Below are 23315 nucleotides of genomic sequence, written 5' to 3' on the forward strand. Positions count from 1 at the left end.
CTGGGTGAAACAAGTTTGGGTGCCGGGTCTGCAGCTTGAAGTCTGAGGGCGAGCAGCCAGATAATATCGAGCACTAAGACGTCAATCACCGGCTGTTTGAGCGCTGTTATCTGAAGCGACGCTCTTCCTGTAAAACTTGACGGGTGAATCCTCCAGTGCAGTGGCAGCAGTTCCGTCTGAACCCTGCCCCTTTATCTCCCCAAAATAATGAAATGATGACACACTTGTGACTCCCTGCTGCAATTTATCACCCTGTTTCTTCCTGCTGTATTTACTCCGACATTTGTTGTGGTGTGACCCATTGGCTGACCCACACTCACATCATTTTTAATGACCCAGCGCGACCGGAGCATCCACACCAACACAGCTGCGGGTTGCATTCTCTACATATGCGCTTGTCAGTTACAGTCAGTGTTTCTGTGGCCACAGCATGGAGCAGAGCATGAGTGAGACCAGTGCGTTGTTGCAGCTTGTGGGTCGTCCTCCAGTGTTGAACCCAAGTCTGATGCAAATGAGATTTTTCTGGCTGGAATTAACAGCCATCTGTTAACAGTCCGACCCAAGCGTGCTCCCGTGACAGGCCGCGTCCCGCCGGGACGAGCGCTCAAGTCTCTGTCAGGATGGAAGCCGCGGCCCCCTCAATTATTAAATGTCACCTCACACGCACCTGACTCAGGGACGCGGGGGTCCAAGGACTCGCTGGGGGGTCCCTGAGAGTCTTCCTTAACAAAATGACTCGTAGTTCAATTTGACTTTTACGTCTTTAAATCGTGGAATCCGACATTCTCCCTGACATGACCTTTAAATATCATCAGTATATGCGCGAAATAATTTATGAGTCCAATATTTGCAGTCCAGAAATACGATTTTGTTCTCCAGTTTATTATTCTATTAATTAATGAAGTTATTATTAATATTTGGACCCTGAGATCATTTCAATGATTAAAGGAAAAACAAAACAGGGTGAGTACTAGCGTGTCGCATAAACATGGCTAATAACGTGTAGCGACAGGTGGGTCCTGTATGTATTTTCTCTCGGCCAGCGTTGTCTCTAACAACCACCTCTGGACACATTTGCATCATACTTGCGTCCGCCTTCTGATGAGGGCGGGGCCACACATCCATGCTAGCTGATAAGCTAGCTAGCAATGCTGGATAAAGAACTCTCTGCTGTTGATTAGTTCTAAACTTGAGGACAACATTCAAGTTTGTGAACATGTCTGCTGTTTGCGACCTTAGTATTTACGTGAACTAGTTTCCTGTTTTTTTTTTTTTTTTTACTGGCTACAGAGATTTTTTTTGCACTTTTATCTTTTTATTTGAATGTTTCCCAGTCAGGTTTATGTATTCATTCATTCCATGGTCTGGTAGTTTTTCTGGCCCATTTTTGTTGGTCAGATGCAAATTTTATTTTCGGCCCAAAATTATTCTTCAACAACTTTTTCCGGCACATTTGATGGTGGTTTTGTCGGCGCCTCCTCGTGCTGAATCTCCTTCTTTGAGCTCACCTGACTTGGCTGTCTCCCCCGCCCCTCCTCACCCGCTCTACAGATTGCCGACTTGTACAAGAAGCAGCAGCAGATCCAGAACCAGGGGGAGAAGGCTGAGCCGGAGGACTACTACTGAGGTCCAGGAACATTCAGAACTGTCATTGTAAATAATTTCTGCATTGAAATAAAACCTTTTCAAGTGTTGTGCTAAACTGTCTTCATCGACCCGTTCAAAGGCGCTCGCTCTCCGTCTCAGCGGTTACCGCGACTATCAAACGCTCAGCCCCGGCGCCTCGGACGCGGGAGAGAATACCAATCATCTGCTCTCTCTGTTAAGAAGCGGCAGTGTTTGTGCGTAACAAGCTGACGGGCGGTCGGCGCTGAATTCAGATCAGCCCTAGGAAGGAGAGGCGGACAAAAGAGCAGAGCTCGGCGTGAGATTATGAAAATCCACCAACTGCCCGAGTCGACTGCTGCAGACAGGCACAGATCAGCTCGTGACATTTGTGTGTGTTGTGTGTGTTTCAGCACTGAGGAGTCGTGTGAGAGTTTTCATTTGCCGCTCCCTTGTTTGCCACTGGCAGACTAGAATCCACAAGAAGCTGTTCTGAAACTATAATACACTGCATTGATGTTGTTTTCTTTTCCTGCTATCCTTGTATATACTGTATATATGTTTCCTTTCATGCTTCTTTAACATTCCTTTTTATTCCTTTCCTACTGTTGATCCTCGTCCTCTTCATTACCCAGCCTTTAGTCTTGCCGTTCATTTCTTTTCTTTAATTCTATGTTGTGTATTCTTTCTAATTGTTTTTGGGTTTTCAAAATTTTCTTGACAATTTGTTTTTTTTTTTTTCTAGAAATATTTTTTCGTTTTTTATTTTTGTCTTTTACATGTGGACACACTTTTTTCACAATCATTTTCTATTTATTGCTTTTATTTTGTACGTTTTAATAGTCTTTTCATACTGTTTTTTTAGTTTTGTGTAAAAAGGTCTCTTTTTTTTCCTCATTTTTTTCTCCTGCCAGTGTCGCTCAGGATTTTAACCGGGTTTAACCATCGAGCTGCAAGACGCACGGTGACACTGATGGGAAAAGTACTGGGGACAGCTTGCCGCTGTTGGGGCTTTATTCAGGATGACTTGATCTGCGAAGAGTTTGGAGTCCCGAACAAGCAACCTCGTTGTCCGTCGGATGTTTACGTCCTAAACTTCAGTCACAAGATCAAGACTACTCCTGAAGACTGAGGGTTCTCATGAGGGCTTGTCTCTGCGGCAACAAGGCTCCCAGCTGTTCATGTGTGGGCCGACTGCTGAAGGACTCGATTGTTGTTGGAACTCAAGCATACCAGAGATTTCCCTCCGAAACACAGAGATTCAAAATTAACTCACAAACAATACAATCCCGACTTGAACTTGGAGTGGAATCACAAACTAGAGTGGTCAAACTTGGACTCGGTAGCCTCCATTGCTGTTGAGGTTTGGTTCTGGTTCCAGACCGACGTGTTGTCCCATGTGCTCCGTGAGCCTGTTAACTTGTCAATGTCAATGTAGAGGGGTGGACCTGATGTCTGATGTTGATGAGTCAGGTAGTCTCTCCGCCATGCCCTACTGTGTATATATATATATATATATATATATATATATATATATATATATATATATATGGTTTTTTTTGTTTTTTTTTTAACTACCATGTTGTGTATTTTTTTTTTTTTTGCTATTTCTATATTTTAGTATAGTCTTTACATAAAATGTCTTGTTTTATTTATATTTTCAACTTTGTTTTATATCTCACTTTATTAATTTTCTTTCGCTTTTCTGAATATTTTTTCTTTTTTTCCATTTTCCCCTCCTGTATTTATTTGTTTTATTTTTATTTTTTTTGTGCATTTTTCTGGAATTATTTTGTTAGCCTCTTATTTGTGGGCCCTTTCGTACATTAAATCTTAGAATTATCTTTCTTTATATTTTCATTTATTTACTTGGATTTTATTTTCCAAATAATGTCATTTATTTTTTCTTTTTATTCAATTATTTACATTTTTGTCCACATCAAAGGTTGTTGTTTGATGAATACTATTTCATATTGTTTTGAATTATTTATTTATGTTTAAAGTACTTTTCTACATCTTCCATCCTTCTCCCAAATGGATGCAAAATAATATTATATATAATGCAATCCTTTTTAAATTTTTGGCCTGTTTTTATCAATCGTGTACGTTTCTTTTTTCCATTATTATCCTGTAGGACACTGTTCCCTCCATTTTTCTTTTCTTTATTCACCGTATTTTCCCGTCCCCCCAAGTCTTGTAAACTACGTTGAAGTGTTGGTCCATATCTCAGGGTCTTGTTCACGGGCGAGTGAGAGATGATGTCTGTGCAGTGGTGAAGCTCTGGGCTGTTTTTAAGTGGTGGTGCTGCAGAGCTGTAAATGTGAGCTGCGACCAGCAGTAAACAAGCATGTTTTTAAGAAACTCATCCCTCCTCTCTGGTTCCGTCTCCGCCGCTGCGACTCGCTCTGGAATATCAGTGTCACATCTCCTCTTTGTTTGGGAGGTAAACAAAAGACTCGCTGGTGTTACATCAGATCTGCATTTCAAATCTCTCGCCGCTCTCGCTCTCTCGAAACGGCGAGCCAAAGATTGAAGACGAGCCCTAATGGAAATCAAACGCACAACAGAGCGTGAAATATTGAAAATGCAAATATATAATGAGCTCCATTCTTTTTGCTGCGTTTCCTGTGATCGGGGCTTTTGTTGCGAGTCACTTGGACTGTCGCTCGCTTAATTGATGTCCCCGCTGGTTTCTGCTGGAGGAACTGGGAGTGCTGTCTCGGCTACAGACAACAGAGAAGCGACTGGACCTCCGGGTCTGATCGTGCTCTTATTTGAGATAACAGCTCTCGGTTTTACGATCCAGCGGGTCATGTTGAAGCCCACCAGCAGCCAAACGTCCATCTTCTTCCTCAAATCTGAGCTCAGTAAGGCAGCAGCCAGATCAGGGCGACCCAGATCTCCCTTGGTTAACTGCGTGTCGTCATCTCCCCCGTGTCCCGGGATCTGCCTCAGGGCTTCCACCCAGTTGAACACTTAAACCTCTCAGAAGCAATGGTTCCACTCTGAGTCTCTCCTGGATGACTGGGCCTCTACCCCTTGAGGAGATTCCAGACATTCTTGTGTCAGTGATCTTGTTCTTTCTGTCACTACAAGGCTGAGAGAGTTGGAATCCACCAGTCACTGAAGAGCTTTGTCTTTCATCTCGGCTCATTCTTCCCTCATGACTGAAGAGCCATCTGTCCATCTCCTGAATCGAGAACAAGACCCAGAGATATTTGAATTCGTCCACCCTGCAGCTACGATCTGAGGCCTGGAGAAGCTGGTCCTCATCCCCCTAGAACACAATTGTGTTCAACAAATGTATCAGACATCGAGTCAGAAAACCTTTAACGTCACTAGCAAGTCTTTTGAAAATATAGACCTCAGGGCAAAACAACAACTCTAAACTCTTCTGAAGATGACAGATGGCCGCGGTAAATAAAAAAAGAAATAGACTTTGGGAATATGAGATAACTTGTACACATGCGTTTGAGGTCACTGAAGGTGTTTGGTCCGTGAGCAGCTGACTGGTCTTTCTCTTCTAATCTATTATGTCAGGTTCTGTTAACATGTGAGAGGGAGCCTCCTTAGCTGGTAGAACTTCAGTGTCATGTGGACAGAGGGGGGGGGGCTCACACCTGGTACCTGCGGGGCGTTTCATTCTAGCACCCGCACACTGAGCCGAGGTCCTCTGCCGTGTTCAAACATCTGTGCTGTTAGTTCACATCAAGTCATCCGCTCCACCTGCGTCCCGCCGGGAGGGGCCCCTCCGCCAGCCCTCCTCGCATCTCTGTCAGAAGTGGAGCATCATCTCTGCCCTGATGAAAGCCCAGCCGCCGCCTCCCTCCAAGTTCAGGAAGTTCTCCTCCGGCAGGTTCTTGGACTTCCTCCAACCAGGACGTCTATTAGATTCACCTCTCCTTGTCCTCTGCTCCCACCCTCCTCTCCCACATCAGCTATCTGTCTTGCTCACAATAGCTCTTTTCTCCGCCCCGAGAACAATGCGTTTGTTCTCCTCCACCTCCTTCTCCTGGCCTCTCCATCCCTCCATCCGTTTGTTCGGCGCTCTCTGTGACATCTCTGCCATTCCAGGCCGAGAGGGAGAGACACTAGAGGGGGAGGGACAAGCCGGGCCATTGTCCGCCGGGCGACCCACGGCATCTCAACAGTGTTGTCCTTCAGAACCAAGCGTTGGCCAGTAACCTTTCAGATTTGATGATGTCAGGCCGCCATCCCTTTTTTTTGGGGGGCCCTTTATATGATTCCTCTCCACCAGCTCTGCACTGGAGAGCCGAGCGGCGAGAGACAGAGCGGGCTTGTGAGCGCCGCGTGACTCGCCGTGGCTCTCCATCAGCTCGGTTTTAATGCCGCCGGTGCCGACGAGCTGAAACCTTCCCCCGACACAAGTTCGTTTATCTCCCCAAAACTTTGCTTCTGTTCTAATTATCTCTCCGTCAGGTGCTCAGCTCGCCGCATCACCATGATCTATGTCTTCAATTAGATGAACTCAACCCTCTTCATATTCATTAGTCAGCCACGACTGCCGCTCCTGCACGGTTTACCGCGGCACACCGGGTCAAGGGCAACTTGAACTGGTTGACCAGAAACTCAAGTGCAAAGTGGCTTTGAATAAAGTGGAGAGATATTCATATCAAGGTCGGCCCTTTATGTCACGATGGAGTGTGAAGACTGATGTGGGGAGGAAAGAGCTGAGCCAAGGGACAAAGCCAGTGGGAAAGTGTTTTTGAAGCAGGATTTCTGGTCCTCACTGAGACTCTGGATGAGTTCAAAAGTTTTCGAGGTGAAGTTCTGGAGTTCTTGAGGGGTCATGAAGGGAACGAAGAGGCCAGCCTTCTCTTCTCGCTGTCACCTTTCCGCGTCTGTGGCTGTTGCAGCAGACTACCACACAGTGATGGAAGAGGTGATAGCCTTTCTTGGTATTGAAGCGGGACGTCTGTGGAGGTCCACGATCGGCCCCACGGTCTCCAGACTCCCCTGTAGTTTCTGCTCCTGAGGAGTGTCCCAGTCGGAACCACTCGTAACTTTCGCACGGAAGTCGCTCGACAGGACGCCGTGCACAGCTTTTACAGCTGGTAAGGATCTGGTGGGTTTGATGTCGACTCCCCTCCAGTGCTTCCCCTGCAGTTGGCAGGCGTTTAACCTCGGCTTCATTAGTAGCCCACATGAAATTGATATTTAATCGCGCCCTCCAGCCCTCACTTTTGACATTTTTTTCTGGCCAATTGCTCGCCACGGCTCATTCGCCTTATTTGGTTATGGAAATGTTTCGGCCGATTATCCGACCCCCGCGGCAAAATGCCAAGCCGACCTTATCGAGGAGGCTTTATGATTGGTTTACGAGTCTGGAGCTGTTGTCCCCGCTTCACTCCGGCCCACGCTGCGCTGACTCATTACTCTTCTGGCCTTCCTGGGGAACGGCTCTCGTCGTTCACGTCTCTTGTGGCTGAGACTCGTCTGAGGCTTCCGGTCGCAGCAGGAGTTCAGCTGTCTGAGCTTCATGTAGCTGCCGTTGTCGAGTCGAACCCGGGAAATCACGCAAACCAGGCGAAGTATCGCGCGGACTGAACATACAGAAGGTTCCTCGAAAAGTTGTGTTCCTCCTCCACCTGTCTCATCATCCTCCCGAGTCACTGTAGACCTCAACATAGCCCCTGACTCAGACTCACTGAAGAGCAACTCTTCGTTCAAATACAGCAGAAATATTAGCATGAATATGAGGCAGCTGATCATGAAAATAAATAGTTTGATAAATAATGAGAAATTGAACAAATAAATTATTACACAAATACAGTAAAGATATGCGACAAACCAAATTATAATAAATAAATAAAAATTAAAAAATCATGAATAAATTGCCCAAAAATAGAGCAAAATAAACTAAGTAATTAGAAGTACACAGATATTTTTCGAGGCCTTTCAACAGAAAAAGGAATTTTAAAATTTTGGGAAAAAAATCAGAAAATTATGGGGAGTTGGCGTACTGAGTAATAATAAAAATATATCACAAAAGAAGTAAAAGTAAAATGTGAATAAGAATTATTTAATGGTGGAAAAGTTGAGTGAAAATGCAACATATGATTAAAAAAAATATGATACACTTTTTTATGTTTATTCTCTCAGGTTTGAGACCAGTAAATAAATAATAAAAATCGCTGGACCACGACGAGGAGGTTTCGTTCTCTGACCTCGACTCGCTCCAGCATCGCTCAGATGTCATGTATAATTTCATTGAAGACCCCAAAATGGCTGTGAGACGGCAGCTCCTCTTTAATTCAGCAGCTTCACCTGCTGCAGCGAACAGATTCCTGGAAGCATCTCAACGTCCGCTGGACTGAAATAATCTGATGAATTATGAAACTGTGTCGCCAAACTGAGCGTGTCTGAGCCTCGCTTTCGGAAAGTGACGTTTAGTTTGTGGTGCAGAGAAAACACGGGAAGTTTAGAGACATTTTTTCTGGGCTTGTTGTGATGCAAAGGAGATAATAAAGTTTCACATATTGTCCGAAGAGAATTTACTGTTTACTCAGGATTTTAAAGGGAGTGTACTGGATATTTTGTGTGTGAACTTACAATATGTATTATAATAGTTCATGTATTTACTTTAAATCACTACAATTTTGCTGATTTAAATTAATTTGTACTTTTTCTTTTCTCATTGCGATGATTTTCCTCACCATGCAGACTTTTCATTTGATGGTCAAAATGATGCCACTCCGGTTCTGTTCTCAACTGTCATCTATCTATAGCATCAGCCTCCCCACAGTCAGCGGGCCATCGCTCTGGAGCAGCCAGGAGTGGGCGCCGCCGTTGTGAATGCGTAGCTTTGTCAGGGTCATGGAGCGGGTGGGGGGGGAGGCCTTTTGAGGAAGAAAGCGCTATTTAGCTGAACTGCCCCGTCCCCCCCGTCCCCCATTGTCCTGGAGTGGCCGACGTCAGGAATCCGACATCGAGTAAAGTGTCGGCTTTGTTGCGGACCGTGACCTTGCTACACCACGTTTGCGTGACAGTGACAACACCCGTTCACCTTTCACACCTGGGGGTCCTTCTCTTGACCTAGTTTTTAAAGTTTCAGTTCAGATCTTGGACTTTGACTCCTCTGGTCCAGGCTTGTGTCACTTGGGTCCGTGATAAGATGAAATGTCATGGAAGGAGGATGGGGGGAGGGATAAATGGGCCGACCCCAACCGGACCGCCCGTCTGCCCGAGTGGTGGGGGTCCGGTATAAACCGAAGGCTCGCTGGCTTTTCTGTTGTTGTCCCTGGTTAACGTCGTCGCCCGGCGTCCCCGTCTCCCTCTGCTGCAGAGTCTTGGTCCACTTTTGGTTCTGGTCCAGCCGGAGCTCACACAAGTCATGCTGACGGTTCTGGCGCTCGCGTCCGTGGTCCTCCTGGGAATAGGTAACGCCAACTTTTATCTCAAACGTGTTGAGGCTCTGAACGCTTCACAGCCGCTTCAGTCAAACCTGAACGTCGGAAGAAACATCTGAAATCTTGAATTGTTTCTGAAAATGTTCTGGACTGAAAACAAGATTTTCTCCTTCAAAAAGAAAATAAATCAATTTTGAGTCATGTTTAGAGAGTCACATCTGAATATTAAAATAGATGTTTGTATATATATTTTAGCTAAAGGTTCACAAGTCTCCATTTAATAAAGTTTAAACAAAAACACTTATTTTATATTATCAAATGAAAATGTTTTCTCCACTAAAAATGTACTTATTCATGTTATTTCTTTTAGAATATACTTTCTAGAATATGCTCAGCATCTTTTTATTTAATCTTTTCTAATCTAATGCTCATTTTTAGAAATCTTTCTTCAAACTCTGTAGCTTTAATTCTCTATCATTATTGTTGAGAATATTGCATGCTCTTTGTCTTTTTCATTTCAAGAAATAATCAAGAATTATGACACACTTTTGTCACTTTTGCGTGATCATGTTTCATGCTGAAACCCCTTCCTCCGTCTCCGGTGTCCTGCAGCTCCCGAGCCGTCCCGGGCCATCGTCATCTACACCGGCTGGGAACGACATGCTCTGGTGGGCTCCGACATCCGACTGTCCTGCTCCTTCTTCTCGTGGCGCTGGACCTCCGAGGACGTCACCTTCTCCTGGACCTACAGACCCGACGGCTCGCGGGACAGCATCTCTGTGAGGACGCACACAAACACAGCCTCACTCATTGCTGCATTCATTTCCAATGTCAAGTGTTTTAGCAATGTTAGCATGTGCGCTACTCTTGGTTCCAGCTGTGGCTAACAGAAACATGCTGAATTATCTGATAATAAATATCAATATTTTAGCCTGAAATTTCTGACAAACCTACAGAAGCTTCTGAGTTTTGTTAGCATTAATGCTACTTCACCTAGCTAGTGAATAACAGCAGCTAGACAACAATAAATCCACAGAATTTCCAAATTAACAAGCTGCAATAGCAACAGAAAATGGCCTACTGTGTGTTTAAAGCCATGTTAGCCACGGATGCTTATAAATTCAATATTAGCATCAAGGCTACCTGATGCTCAAACAAATCACAGCTGTAACAGTAAACACTTTAGCGACTCATGCTAACGTCAGAAGCTAACAGAATCTGAGATATTCATATTTAATTTTTATTTTGTTTCATTTTTCGTTTTTATTTGAGCCAAAGTGTAAGAGCATGTTTGGGCTCGACTCTTTCCTCTTCACATGTCCAGCAGTCACAGGCCCCACACCTTCCTCTGATGTCGCTGCCTCCTGTGTTTTCATTTCACTCTCTGTTTCTCTCACCCGTCTCATCTCTCCGTCCTGACGGTGCCTCCCTCTGTCCTCCTCCCTCTCTAATCTCTGCACTTCATCCCGGCCTCCTTCCTCATCATCTCCTCCTCTCCGCCTCCATCAACTGTCTCCTGCGGCGTCCTGGCTGTCTGCTCTTCTTCCCTCTTCCTCCTCCTCTTCCTCTCCCTCGCTGCTTCCCACACATTTGGTCCCCCATTTTTTATTGCAGGCTTTTTACTTCTCCTGACTTCCTTGTATTTTTTGGCAATCTTGGATATTTATGTCTAATATTTTAAATAATATTGAAATATGTTTTTGTATAATCTGAATGTATTATCTTTAAAATTCGATATTATCACTCCTCTTCCTGCAGACAACTTTTGTTTTTGATATCAGAAATTCATCTGAATATTGTCAGTAACAGTAACTGCACCAGGACAGTTTCAGAATTTAGTTGAAATTCACCATGTTCAACTTCATTTTTAAAAATCGTAGCAGCTCGGTCATCTGAGACTCGGTGTAGAGCCTAACCTTCTTAACTCAGAGAGGGTGAGTGGATCAGGTATGGGCTGGATTTCAGGGGTCTGCAGGCAGGTGGGACGAGCCTGCACTCTGACTGGGGAACTCCTCGTGATCCATTAGCCAGAGTTGAGTCATGTGCATCTGATGCTGAAGTTCCCGTCCTCTCCCGTCTAGATCTTCCACTACACGGGTGGCATGCCGTACGTGGACAACAAAGGCCCCTTCAGGGACCGTCTGGAGTTCGTGGGGAACCCAAGTCGCCGTGACGGCTCTATACTGCTGAAGAACCTGGATTTCAGCGACAACGGCACCTTCACCTGCGACGCCAAGAACCCCCCTGACATCGTGGGCCGGCCCTCCAGCGTCCGCCTGCTGGTGTTTGAGAAAGGTGAGGCACCTGAGCGCCGCAGGTCAGCTCTGCCCGACCTTGGTCCCCAGCAGAGGTCAAGGGTGCCGCGAGGCATAGGAAGTCGTCTCCACCTCAACGTCTCCCCTCTTGTTTCACCAGCCAATCAGAGCTGAGCACCGATGATGCGTTCAGGTGCCGGAGGAATTGGTGCCATCGTCACAATTCCACTTAAATGAAATCAATTTCTCATTTGAAGATTGCGATCGCTGCGACTCCCTGTCCTCCTCGTCCTCTCCTCCCATCGCTCTCCCTTCCTGTCATCTTAGCTCTCCTCCGTCATCCCTCCATCACTCTGAGAGTGCAGGAACATGAGGCAGCAGCTTTCAGACCTCTTTCTTTTCTATTTTCCACACTTCTTCTCCTGTTCTCTCATTTGTTCAACTCCAGTTAATGGAGTGGTTTTTCCTGTTTTCCCCTTGTATTTATGTTGTATTTCTACACTTGTTTTCACCTTCCTACATTCACAGTTAATTATATTAGTTATTAATATTAGTTATATTATATTTTAGGCTCAACACAGTGCAGTAGACCTGTTTCATTTTTTTCATGTAGTCATACTTTATTTTTTTATTTTTTTCCGAGGCATTTTTTGAGTATTTTTTTCTGCATTATGCAGCCCTTTCTTTTTTTTTGGTTATGCTTTTTCCCTTCTTAGTTATTGTTTTTACCTTCTGTTTTATCTGGTTTTGACTATACTTTCATTTTTATATATTTATTTTAATATTTTTGAAATTATATTAAATAGTATTAAATACTCTTTCTCGTAATTTTATTTACTTTTTTTTAATTAAAAAAGGTTTTTATATTATATTATTTTAATATTTAGGTTTTATTTATTTGCATTTTTCTATTGTTTTATTTATTTATTTATTTTTTATTAACTGTGAAGTTGCTTTTTCTCCAGTTATGTTTCTTTGAAACATTTTTCCTGACATATTCATACAGAACATCTGCGCACATATTTATCAGCCACCAACTTCTCAGTTTTAACTTCTGCCCCAGGGTTACGTTTTTATCCTCTGGTACTGGTGTCTAGTTTCCTGACGCTGCCATTCTGAAAAATTCTATCTAAATCTTGATGCACAACGCTGTGTCATAAATGTAAGGGTCACCTAACACTCCGGTTTCCTCCCTCTGCTGCTGTGAGGGATGAGTCGCCTGGGCGTGGAATGACCTCTGATGGCTGTTATCGATTATTGAGCTCAGATAAGCTCTCGCCGTGTCCGTGTTTGACCCGGCGAGTTCCTCCTGTCTTCTAAATCCCGCTCGCTCTCCGCTGCAGTGCCGATCCAGGCTGGCGTGATCACCGGCTCCATCATTGGCGCGGTTCTGGGCCTGCTGGTTCTCATCGTGGTCATCTACTACCTGATGAGGTTCCTGGTGGCGCGCCGTGTCTTCAGCCTCAGCGTCAGGTCAGTGTCCGGACCCTGGCCAGCAGCGCTCTGCCACTGGGCTGTGGAGCAGAAGCCCGAGCCCCTCCCTGGCACTGACACCTGCCTGGCCGAGCCAGCGCCGCGGCGCTAGCTGCTGCCGCCGCGGAGATATTAATCTCTCATTTAGATGCGATCTGGAGAAAAGTGATTAAAAGTGCTGCGGCGGCGGCGAGATCCAACAGATCCATCATCCTGCTTTGTTTTCATGAGATATTAACGCGTTGAGAATCCGCCAGAGGCAGCGCCGGCGAATTAAGTTCTGGTCACTCGCACGCAGTTCTGTGCCGTGACCACCGGAGGGAGAGATGATTCGACATCCTGACATTGTCTTTCTTTTGTTCCCTCCAGCAAACATGGCAAGAAAAAGAAAGAGGGATCACAGCAGAGACAGGCAAGTCTCCCTCTCCTCCTCCTCCTCCTCTAATCATTCTTCCTCCCCCTCCTCTTCCTCCTCACACACATCGGAACGCAACAGTTGGCGTCACCTTAGGCCTGAATGAAGCTACTTATCAGTCCGGCGCTAAAACATGGTGTTGTTTGGAATATTTATTTTTCCTGCTGCGGTGTGGAAACACAATAGCACACATCAGAGCTGACACCTCGTAACGACACAATTCCATCACCCTCCTCCCCCTTTCTCTCACCCCTCGCCCTCCCATCTCCAAATGCATCCGCACACTTCCATCTCCTTTCAACGGCGAGACAACCACACTGCAATAACTTGTAAATCAAAGTCCGCCTCGCCAGCTGGAACTGAAGGCTGCTGTGGAACGTCAGCGTCAGAATACACACCACACATGATACTACGACCACCTGCCGCATGTAATGATGCAGCTGTAATGGCCGTTTTTTTTGGTTTTGGCATGTCCAAAGCCATTGAACAAATAATCAGTTTTAGGCTGTGTGTCGACCAGAACTGAAGTTCCAACCTGGTCTAGAACCATGTTTATTTTTTTTGCCCTCCTGGAACCTCTTGCAAATGGACATCCTTCAGGCAACACTTCCATATCTTCATGCTTCCTCCATGTCTTCTCTTGGGTATATCATTAAGTGTTTTCAGCATAGTTCTCCCATGTGCCTTAGCACCATTGCACCCCCTAAATCTTGGATTTCCACTTGTATGTTCGCCCCTTTTTTGGGGGCAGTGACAGCACTTCCTTCTTGTCCTTTGAGGCGGACTTCTCCCTTTAAGGAAGACTTTTAAGGGGGACCGTTGAGGTCATACAATGCAATCTGCCTTTCTCTTAACCTGCTCCCAAATGGGGATCGAGAAACCCCCTACGCTGAAGGAACATCCCAGGGAGAACCCTGGGTTTAGTGACACAGACACAGGGAACATGAACAGGATCCTGATACCTCTTGCTATGAGTGCAAACTACCTATTCTGCTCTCCATCTTGAACGTGAAACCCAAAGAACAATCTGCCACAAAAATGGCGTCCATAGAAATTGAACTTAATAATTTGACCTTCGAAATTGTGTTGGAGGTCGTAGAATCGACTGTTAGAGGCAACACTGACATTTCTAGATGTTAACTGCAAGGAAGTATCTTCTCTTTTGTCCAAGCGCCTTAACAGTAGCGATCCCCGCTCAGGTTCTCTATTGGGTGAATGTGTTTCTTTGTCGTGTGGATTATTTTTAGTTTTTTTGCAAGAACAAAACAGAGGTCTGGCAACACAGCTGTCGCATTTAGCCAGCAGCAGCCATGATGTTGGAAAGCTTGGCTTCACCTTCTGGTCTCGTGGGGCTGCCCTCTCCTCCAGGTACCCCGAGGGAGGCCGCACCGCGTGAGAGCAGGTAAATAGCCGAGGGCCAAAAATCAAATAAGCCTCTGGAGGTCAGGCCGGGGCCTCTCTGCTCAAGTGATTTGCTCGCGGTGGGTGAAACGGGCGGCTGATTTCCCTCCGCGGGAGTTGGATGAAAATCACTCTTCTATTATTGTCCCTGCTTTTTCTGTCTTTCACCCCCCCATGCCGCTTTACAGTTCTCTTGGTGATGGCAGCGAGCTTGGATTAATCAAAGACGTGTTGGCTTGTCATCTGGGGAGAAAAGATTGTGATTACTGTTGTGTTCTCCTCAGTCCTTGAGCTCCTCAGAGCGAGATCACAACCACCGGTCGATTTCACCGCGCACAGCGGGTCTCAAATGCACAGCATTGTCCAAACATTAGGTTTGGTTTCAACAGAGATCCGGGCATCTGACTGTCGACCCCTCCAACCTTGACCCTGTCGACCCCTACTTTCCTTGGTGTGGGCCAAACCATGATCCACGGCTGGAATCAGTTGGCCAGACTCAGGGTGCAGTGGAAGGATTATGTCTCTTGGTTAGCCCTGGAACTGGGTTGCGGGCATTCTGACCCTCATCTTTCTCCTATAACCTCAGATATGTGGCTGTAGTAATCTCTGGAATGATCCATTACCCAGTCAGAACTCAGCGTTTTAACCCTCCGTGCACCTGCCACAAGGTTCTTCCATGATCTTTGGTACCGATCACCAACCAATCCGTCGAATTAACTCTCACCCTGCACTTGCTGTTGTCACAGGCCAGTGCCGCTCATCCCAATAAACGGTCTGGCTTCTCGTAAAATGAGAATAAGCTCCACTGTTGAGGATCACAGATGATTTGTGACAGCTCAGAGGGAGCAGCATCATCTGCCCTGGTGGCACAGAGCTAGGGGGCGCTAGCAAACCCTTTCCTTCCACCTCAAACAAACCGACTGCCATCTCCCCGGAGCCCGGCTTCCTTCCCATCGTCGTCTTTTCTCCTCGCTGTCACTTGATTGTCAGGTTCCTCTTGAGCTGCTCTGAAGTGCCGGCGGCGGGTGACAGTGTGAATATATGAATAAATAAGTCGCCGCCAAAAGGACACTGAGAGATTTGACAACATTGTCAGAGCGACTCTCATGCAAGAAAGAAAATACAGTCAGGGAAAACAAAGACGCCTTTTTTATTTGCAGAGTGTCAAGAGAGCGAGCTGGAACGTTCTTGCGTATCACAGTAATACTTTTATTTACAGACATTTTGTGATGCGTTTGTGAATAACATTTCGACTATGTTCTGCAAGGTAGCGTCTGTGGTCAATATGCCGTTGTCAGCATTCGAGCTCGTGGTGCGGCCAGTTCAACATTAGTTCTCCTCCTCAAAGTTGCTTCAGTTGAAACATGGTGCTCGGGTCGCCTGAGTGGTGCCTACGTCTGGGAAATCTGGAGCTTGGTCATTGAAGCCTGGGCAAGATGTTATGACTTTGTGCTGGCCATAGTGAGATCCTGCTTGCTCTTACTTCTTAGTACCTATGTTTTGGACTCTTGGAAACAGTGGACATACTCTATCAGCCACTGGTTTAGACTGATATTGGACTATCCCCAGTCTACTCTCGGTGTACCTCCTGATTTCAACACCTCTAGAGTGTGGACTTATGCTGCCCTAAGTGGCACCTCAGAACCCACCCTTGACTCCCAAGGCCTTTGGAGGTCCTCCCTCTGGCCGTGACCGAGCTTCTCTTGATGTGACGTGGTATGGCTCCTCACTGCACCTCGCCCAGTTACGCTAGGATCCCGTCAACAGGAAGGATCTTAAAGTGTCCTCCAGTTTGGAATGGCCAATGTTCTCCGTAAGAACAGCTCAAAATTGTTTCGTTCTGTTTTCCCAGTAACAAGAAAGCCTTGACTGTTTGACCCTCCCAGTCGGGTGTTCTGGATTTTGTAAGTCTCCTGCCATCGTCCCTGTATTCCATATGGATGACTCGCTGCTGTGAGTGAGGGGCAGGTGTCAGACACCACCTGCCCAGTTATGGTTTGCCAGCAAACTCCATCGTGGTTATACTCTGAGCTCCTCCTTGGTGAAGCGTGGCGATTCGGGTTTCTGAACCTCCTCGCTGTGGTGTCCATCTTTGTTACGTTGCAGGAGCAGCTGTTGAGCTGCTCTCTGCTGACAGCTAGTGGCTGAATCACATCATCCAATGAATCCTTTCACCCTGCTGATGCGCACAAGGCTCAATATCTCACGGCATGAGTAAACATCAATCGTGTCGCTGGAGTCACAGAAACGTAGGAAATGTTTGAGCGTCCCAGACTCTCGTCTTCCTCCTCGCACCTTGCAGCGCACACGCTCGCCCGCGGGGACTCTGCACTTTGTTCATAAGTGGTTGTTTGATCAAATCGGCCTTATTAAGCGCTTCTGCTGACATGGCACAATTTTGTTTCCTCCTCACCATCGTTTTTTTTAGCTCACACACACACTCTCTCACAGCCTACCCCTCTCCCCTCCCCTCTCATTTCTCTCCATCAAAACAAAACTGGGAAAAGTGCTGCTCCCCGTTCGCTCTTGGAGGAGATTCAAACACACACACGGACGAGGGCTCACAGGATTGAACACTCTCTTCCCTGGAATGATAATTGAGTTCATTTTCAATCGATCGAACACACACTCTCTCTCCCACACACCCACTCACCCCTCCCTCCCTCATTCTCCCTTCTACTTTCATCTGCTCCCATGTTGCCTTCTCTCCATCTCTCCCTCGTCTCCTCTGACCTCCTCTCTCACCGTCTCTCCGTCTGTAATCCCTTATCTCTCCGTCTCCTCGTCTCCTTGCCTCCTAGTCGTTCTCTGGATCTGGACGGGAAATCACTTCCTCTCTCTCTTTCTCTCTCTGGACTTCAATCATTTGAAATAACAGCCAGCAGGGGGCACATCGCCGCTCCACCACCTGTCTGAACTCTCAAGCCAAGAGCTTCACGTGTGGATTAGAACACGTGAGAAACCAGGCTGTCTGTGGTGCCGGTCCACTGGGTCTTCTGGGCTTTTACAGAGATTTATTTTCCACAAAATGTCCCATCATGCACTTCACTTCGACGGCAATTAATACTGCGTGAATGTTCAATTATCTCTGAGCGAAATGGTCACAGATTACGAAGCTCAAGCACAGAGATACGGCCTTGAAAAATCTAGAATATAAATCAAATATAAACTAGAAGTTTGGAAGTCTAATAATTCATATTTGCTAGTGTCCTGTACACCAGAAATCTTAAAGTATGTTTCAAATAAAATAAAAATTGAGATGGATTTTTGTTCCCTGTCATAAACCATTCAGGGATTGCAAGTTAAAAAAAAGGAATTCAAAGATTACACAATAAAAAAGTACTAATACTTATACAAAGAGTAGGAGATACAGAAAACAAAAATATGTTCGGGATTACAGATGGCTTAAATCTGCATCATAAAGTTCCTAAATTTTAAACCCATTGAAAACAGGTGACGTGAAATTCAACAAGGCAAACACAGATTACTGTTGGTAGCCGTGGATCAGAAGTGGAATTTGGATCTTCATAATCTGTTTTTCAGAACAGTAGATTATTTCAATTCCGTCCAGAAGACGGCTGCTGAAGGTAAAAGAATTTGACAGCTTGCTCTCGGGCGTCTCCGCCAGATTTGAGCGGCATATTTTCCCCTCAATCTCTGCCTCATCACGGTGAAGGATGGTTTCACTGCCAGACATATTAGAGATGATGCATGTCCTCATCAGTGGGGTTATCGAGGGAATGTGGGGCTTCTCCGGTGAGTCTTTCACCGGCCGGTTCAGTGCCGGGGCAGCTCGTGGTGAACGTCAGTGGTCTTCAGTTCCGTGGTATGGAGCTGGCTTGTACAGCCGTGTGGAAACGTTATGACCACTGTTCTGCAGTGGTCTGCGGCTGTAGAAAAGTTTATCATAGATAAGCCAAATAATCATTACAAGTTTGTGTCTTAGGATTTATTATTCAATGACGGAGCGTCAAGTGACTTGCGTGCTGGTTGAACCAAATATGGGTGTGTCCTGTGCTGCTTCTTCTTCTTTTCTTCTTCTTTTGTCATTTCTCACTTTCATCCTTTAGAGGCTTCTATTACTAACTTGGTTTTATAATCTTGTTTTATAAGATAGTTACTTAGATTAAAAAGTAATTTCCTCCATCATAGATTTTAAAATCTGAGTTTGTATTATTTTTTATGTGTGCATGGTTTAAAAATATGTATTTTTTTCCATATCCAACAATATTATTTTAAAACTACTCAATATTTTTTTCATTTACCTGCAGACTTCTATTTCCATCATATTTTGTTCCTATGAACAAATATTAAAAAAAAATATTAAAGACAGACCTTCTGGATTCAGCATCTCCTGTCAGGGAAAACATATTTTCTCACATTTTTCTGAGACAAAAAAAACTTTTTAAATGATGGTGAATGCAGATATTAAGATGGATGAGCCGGCAGGAACTTCAGTGTGTTTGACTGTGTGTGTGGGTTGTTACAGGCGGGTGGGGACCTGTCAGCGTGTCCCGTCCTAACGCACGGTTACCTGTTTTGTCACCTCCCTACAGCTCTGGACTCCGCCCCCCCTCACGTGCTATCCTCTCCCCTAAAAGAGTCCATGGTTCTCTACCTCCTCACCCCCTCCGTCCGTCCGTCCGTCCGTCTGTCCGCGTCTCTCCTAAATGTGGTTTTCTCGACAGTTCACGCAGCTCCGCCTGTCTCTCTCTAACGCTCCGTCCTCGCCCCTTCTGTCTCCCTCACGCTCCTTTCCTCCTGAAGTGACTCTCCTCCCCTGTTCTCCCCGACCCCCGTCTCCCGTGCTCCCCCACAGGGCCCCGCACCTTCCACTGACTCCTCCAAGGTGAAGGCCGCTGCCTCGGAAAAGAAGAAGCAGGAGTCACGCAAGGATAAGAAATAGGATTCGGGGCGGGGCTGGGGTTGGCTCGCCGGCCGGCTCTTCCAGCCCGTCCATCAGGGGGCACCCAAGTCCAAGCAGCAGAAAACAGTTATTAAGAAGACGGAGCTGTCGGCGGGAGGGGCGGAGGAAGGGGCCGGCCGGGTGTTGATGACCATCGAGCTGGAGCTGACCCGCAAGAACGGGGAGGAAGCGTCCAGCGGCGTGGGAGGCGTGCGCCGCTCCAGACCACTGGGCTTCCTCACTGACCTCGCCGACCAACTCACCTTCAGATAACTGTCCAGTCACGAGGCGGGGAGACCAGAGGGGGCCGACACTGAGCCCCAACTTGTGAGAAGATCCACTCAACTGTCCCTCCAAGATTTCACAAATAACCACAATATGAAAAAATTGGAAAACACCCCAAGAAAGCAAGCTAGAAATGATCATAAAAAAACCTCTTAATTTCGGCATTTGTGAAGTGCTGGCGGGCTCCTCTCGTCCCTGAGACCTTAAACCTTGTGAATCCGCACTTTTGCCGGCTCATGCTAAGCCGCGACTGGAACGCTATCTTTTTACCCTCCTTCCCGCCCCAGTGAGACGCATCTCCACTCATCAGCAAGACAACTAGGTCGACGGCTTTGTGTCGAGTTTTTTCTCTCCTCCCTCTTCCCTTCCTCTCCTCCACTTTCTCCTCTGTGACTTTTCTGATGACTTGGAAACTGTTTGCTAACGGCGCTATCCTCTCTCTCCTGTCACTTCCCTTTCCCTCTCTTCTTCTTTCTCTCCTGTAGATAAAGGTCTGACTCCTCCATGACTGCCTCCACTCCTCTAGTCTGCTCCCTCCTTTTCTGCCCAGCCTGATGCCATTATTCCCAGTTATCTTCACTCTTTCTCGACCGTAGGACAGATAGAATAATTCTTAGAGCAGCTGATCGGTGGTCAGAAGTCTTGAAGGTGTAGCTACGCGGGTGTCCATATCGATCGGCTTGATTTTCACAAAAAGACATGAATATTGCAGTTATTCCGTTATTTGGGCAGTTTGTAAAGAATCTGGTCACATGCTTCTACACGCTAGCTGCGTAACGATTATTGCCAATCTTAAAAGACGGTTGACTCCCAAACCGATATTCCCGTGGCGGAACTTATCATGACGTATTCTAGTGTAGCTAGCTTTCAGACGGTGCTAAAACAGTTTTGTTCCAAACTCGGAATAATGTCGGAGCTTTTCTAACCTCAAAAAGTGCCCAGTTCACTCTTGCCCGTTCAAGACACACTCTGGTTTGTCCTGTACAAGGACGTTCGAGATAAACCAAAATTTGCATTCGAAGCGAACTGAGTTGTTTGTGTACGATTCAATGGCTGTGTTTCGGTGCTCTAGTGGAGAAAAAGGATTGGATTGTGACGATGTTCGCGTTCGAACCGTTCAGTATGTGCGGAACAGTTCACACCCATAACTGATGCCTATGGTGCCCACGTGCTAACACAGTGGCTGAGCCAGCCCAGTCCCACTCCTATTTCCTGTTCAATCGTGAGCTTCTTTAATTCCTTGACATGTCTCAAGTGTTCCAAACTGCCTTGGAGTCGGGGTCCCATAAAAGCAGCATCATAATAGCGATATAATTATGACTATTCCATGTTTTTACATTGGTGAAGCAAGCGCCTTCTGAACCGGAGCATCAGTGCTTCTCTTGCTCTGTCGTTCGGCACCTAATGACACCATAACTTCCTAAAGAGCCGTCTGGAAGTCGTCCCCCTCCGGGTTTAGAGCCTCCCGAATCGTCTCCCTTTAATGTTTACGGCTTATTCTGCCTGACGGAGCGAAGACTCGAGATAAAAGAGAATGCGAGAGAAATATGACTCCAGCTTTCGGCCGGTGTGGATGGTGGTTCGAGCCCCGCAGCTGCGGCTGATTCAATCCTCTCAGATCGGAGCTAATGGAGGTAGTTGCGGCGTCCTCTGCCGCCGGAAGGCGGATATTTCCGGACCGGTCCAGCTCGCGGCTTACTGTAACAGCTGCACATTTTTCACCAGCGGGTGGAAGGGGGCAGGTGCTGGGAGGCTGGCGGGGTGGCGACTGATGACCTGCGATGACGTCACGGGCCTGCTGGGGGCCGGCAGATTCACTCTGGAGAGCTTTGCCAGGAAGAGCTCCGAAGTCACTGGAGGTCCGGTTAATCCTCCTCTTCAACACAATGCTAATTATTTTTACCGCCACCAGAAATATCTTTATCATCCTTCTCCGCTTTTCTGTTCGCTCTCCCTCCTCCTCCCCCTGTTCTTTATGTCCCTTTAGCTCCGTTATCTTGCCGCCGGCTGCATTATTCCCAAACACAATCCACTCCGGTCTCTAAGCCTCTTCTTATCAGACAGCTCCCTCTCCTCCGCCTCCTCTTCGTAGATTTCCCACTGACCCCGCCCCCTCCCCCCGCGTCCCTCTCTTTTAAACCAATGACCCCCAGCGTTGTACCCGCCTCCGTCGCTTCTTCATCGCCTTAAAATAAATTGAGAAATTAGCAATCCAGCTATCGGCACCTTCCTCTGCCGAAACTTTCCGTCTGGTTATCAACTTATGCGTGATTCCTTAGACACAATCCGATCAATAACTCTTTGCTTATCAGGCCCCACACGCTGATAGCTCAATGCGCCACCTCTCCTCTACCTCATCGCGCCTCGATTTCTCTCTGATGGACAGTCTGCCCCTTCATCACGAACCGTGTCCTTCAAAAACTCAGCTTGCTTTCTTCACAAACACACCCACGTTTCTGCAGACTAAGTAATCTAGCTAGCGTAGTTTCAGTTGTGTAATATTTGCTTCTATTAAGAGCTTTTCAGCGTAGTTACCATCTGTCATATTTCGCTTCTGTTCTTTATCGACAACATACACTTTCAAACGCCGCTTTCATGAAAATCAAACGCCCCTGGCTAGCAGACATTACTTCCTCGCTTCAGGTTTCTCTCACTAGATCAGACCAAAGTCAACTATCAAAAGTCAGACATTGACACAAATGTTACAATGTTAGCATGCTTAAATGGTAATTACCGACATGTACATACTTCCACAAACTAGCATCCACCAAAACTGTGTTTTTAAAAGCGTCGGCGCAAGTGGTGCTCCCTCTGGTGGTTACTTCCGATAACCATGGCTTGCGATATTTGTGACATTTTAGTGGCAATGTCTCGAATTAACACCAAAGGCTTTCTACACTGAAAGTCTAGAATTTTTCTGAATGTCTTACGAGTTCTGACGAAACACGTTTTTGTGTAAATAAGGAATATGGTGGCGTGTGAGACTCCGATCTTCCGGAAGGTTCTGTGCTGCTTCTGTAACGTAGCAAAGATTCTGGAATGATTACCGGCAGATTAAGGTGCCGGTGGAAAGGAGGGGTGTGGGGTGTGAGAAAGCCTGCCAAGGATCGGAATCTTCTGGTGTGTAAAGTGGAAAAATCCATATGTATCAGCGCCGGTGCGGCTCGGTCTTCTCCCCCGAGCTTTCCTGCTCCTTCCTCGGCCAAAGATGGATCCAGATCCAAGCGCTTGATGTGCAAAGTTGACGGTCGACTTGAATGTTCCTTTAAATTGATAACCGGAGTGGAGGTGCTCAAATAATCCCGACTGGACGTCCTCCCCTCGCTGTTTGAAGTCGTCTGCGAGATTAAGCCACGCAGACCTGAGACAAGACACTAAACCACGTTTCGTGAACTGTATTCCTGCACATTAACCTCCTTTATGTTAAACAGAGGAGCTTATTTTGTACTTGATTTAATGCTTGTAATCCCTCCAGCGCCAACTACATTTGTGGATTGTAATATAATCTGTTGTAAAGAGAAATAAAATTGATTCAAGCTCCAAGCTGGCGTCAGGTCAACGCTGAGTATGTGTTTGTTTCCCACGAAAAATGTGCGAAAACATCA

General features: G+C 46.3%; 2 protein-coding genes across 4 annotated transcripts in view; both read left to right on the forward strand.

Annotated features, from left to right (window-relative positions):
* The window catches only part of lig1 (ligase I, DNA, ATP-dependent), a 43914-nt gene extending 41340 nt beyond the window's left edge, over positions 1-2574 (forward strand). The window contains exon 27 of the mRNA XM_053883819.1: positions 1552-2574. Within this exon, the coding sequence (XP_053739794.1) occupies positions 1552-1626 (75 nt within the window). The 3' untranslated portion in view covers positions 1627-2574. The remainder of the gene's footprint in view (positions 1-1551) is intronic.
* Positions 2575-8811: 6237 nt separating this feature from the next.
* Positions 8812-23253, forward strand: mpz (myelin protein zero). 3 transcript variants are annotated; one of them, XM_053884267.1, is made up of 6 exons: positions 8812-9005; positions 9588-9754; positions 11057-11270; positions 12574-12703; positions 13073-13115; positions 19339-23253. In XM_053884267.1, the coding sequence occupies exons 1-6, from the start codon at positions 8960-8962 to the stop codon at positions 19423-19425; spliced, it is 687 nt and encodes a 228-aa protein (XP_053740242.1). In that variant the 5' UTR covers positions 8812-8959; the 3' UTR covers positions 19426-23253. The 3 variants fall into 3 exon arrangements, with proteins under 3 accessions (XP_053740242.1, XP_053740243.1, XP_053740244.1); XM_053884268.1 differs by lacking the exon at positions 19339-23253 and adding an exon at positions 19076-19320 and having other exon boundaries at positions 8813-9005; XM_053884269.1 differs by having other exon boundaries at positions 8821-9005; positions 20196-23253.
* The last annotated feature ends 62 nt before the right edge of the window (positions 23254-23315 follow it).

This window comes from Synchiropus splendidus, chromosome 13 (genome assembly GCF_027744825.2).
Source record: "Synchiropus splendidus isolate RoL2022-P1 chromosome 13, RoL_Sspl_1.0, whole genome shotgun sequence".
Lineage (NCBI taxonomy): Eukaryota > Metazoa > Chordata > Actinopteri > Syngnathiformes > Callionymidae > Synchiropus > Synchiropus splendidus.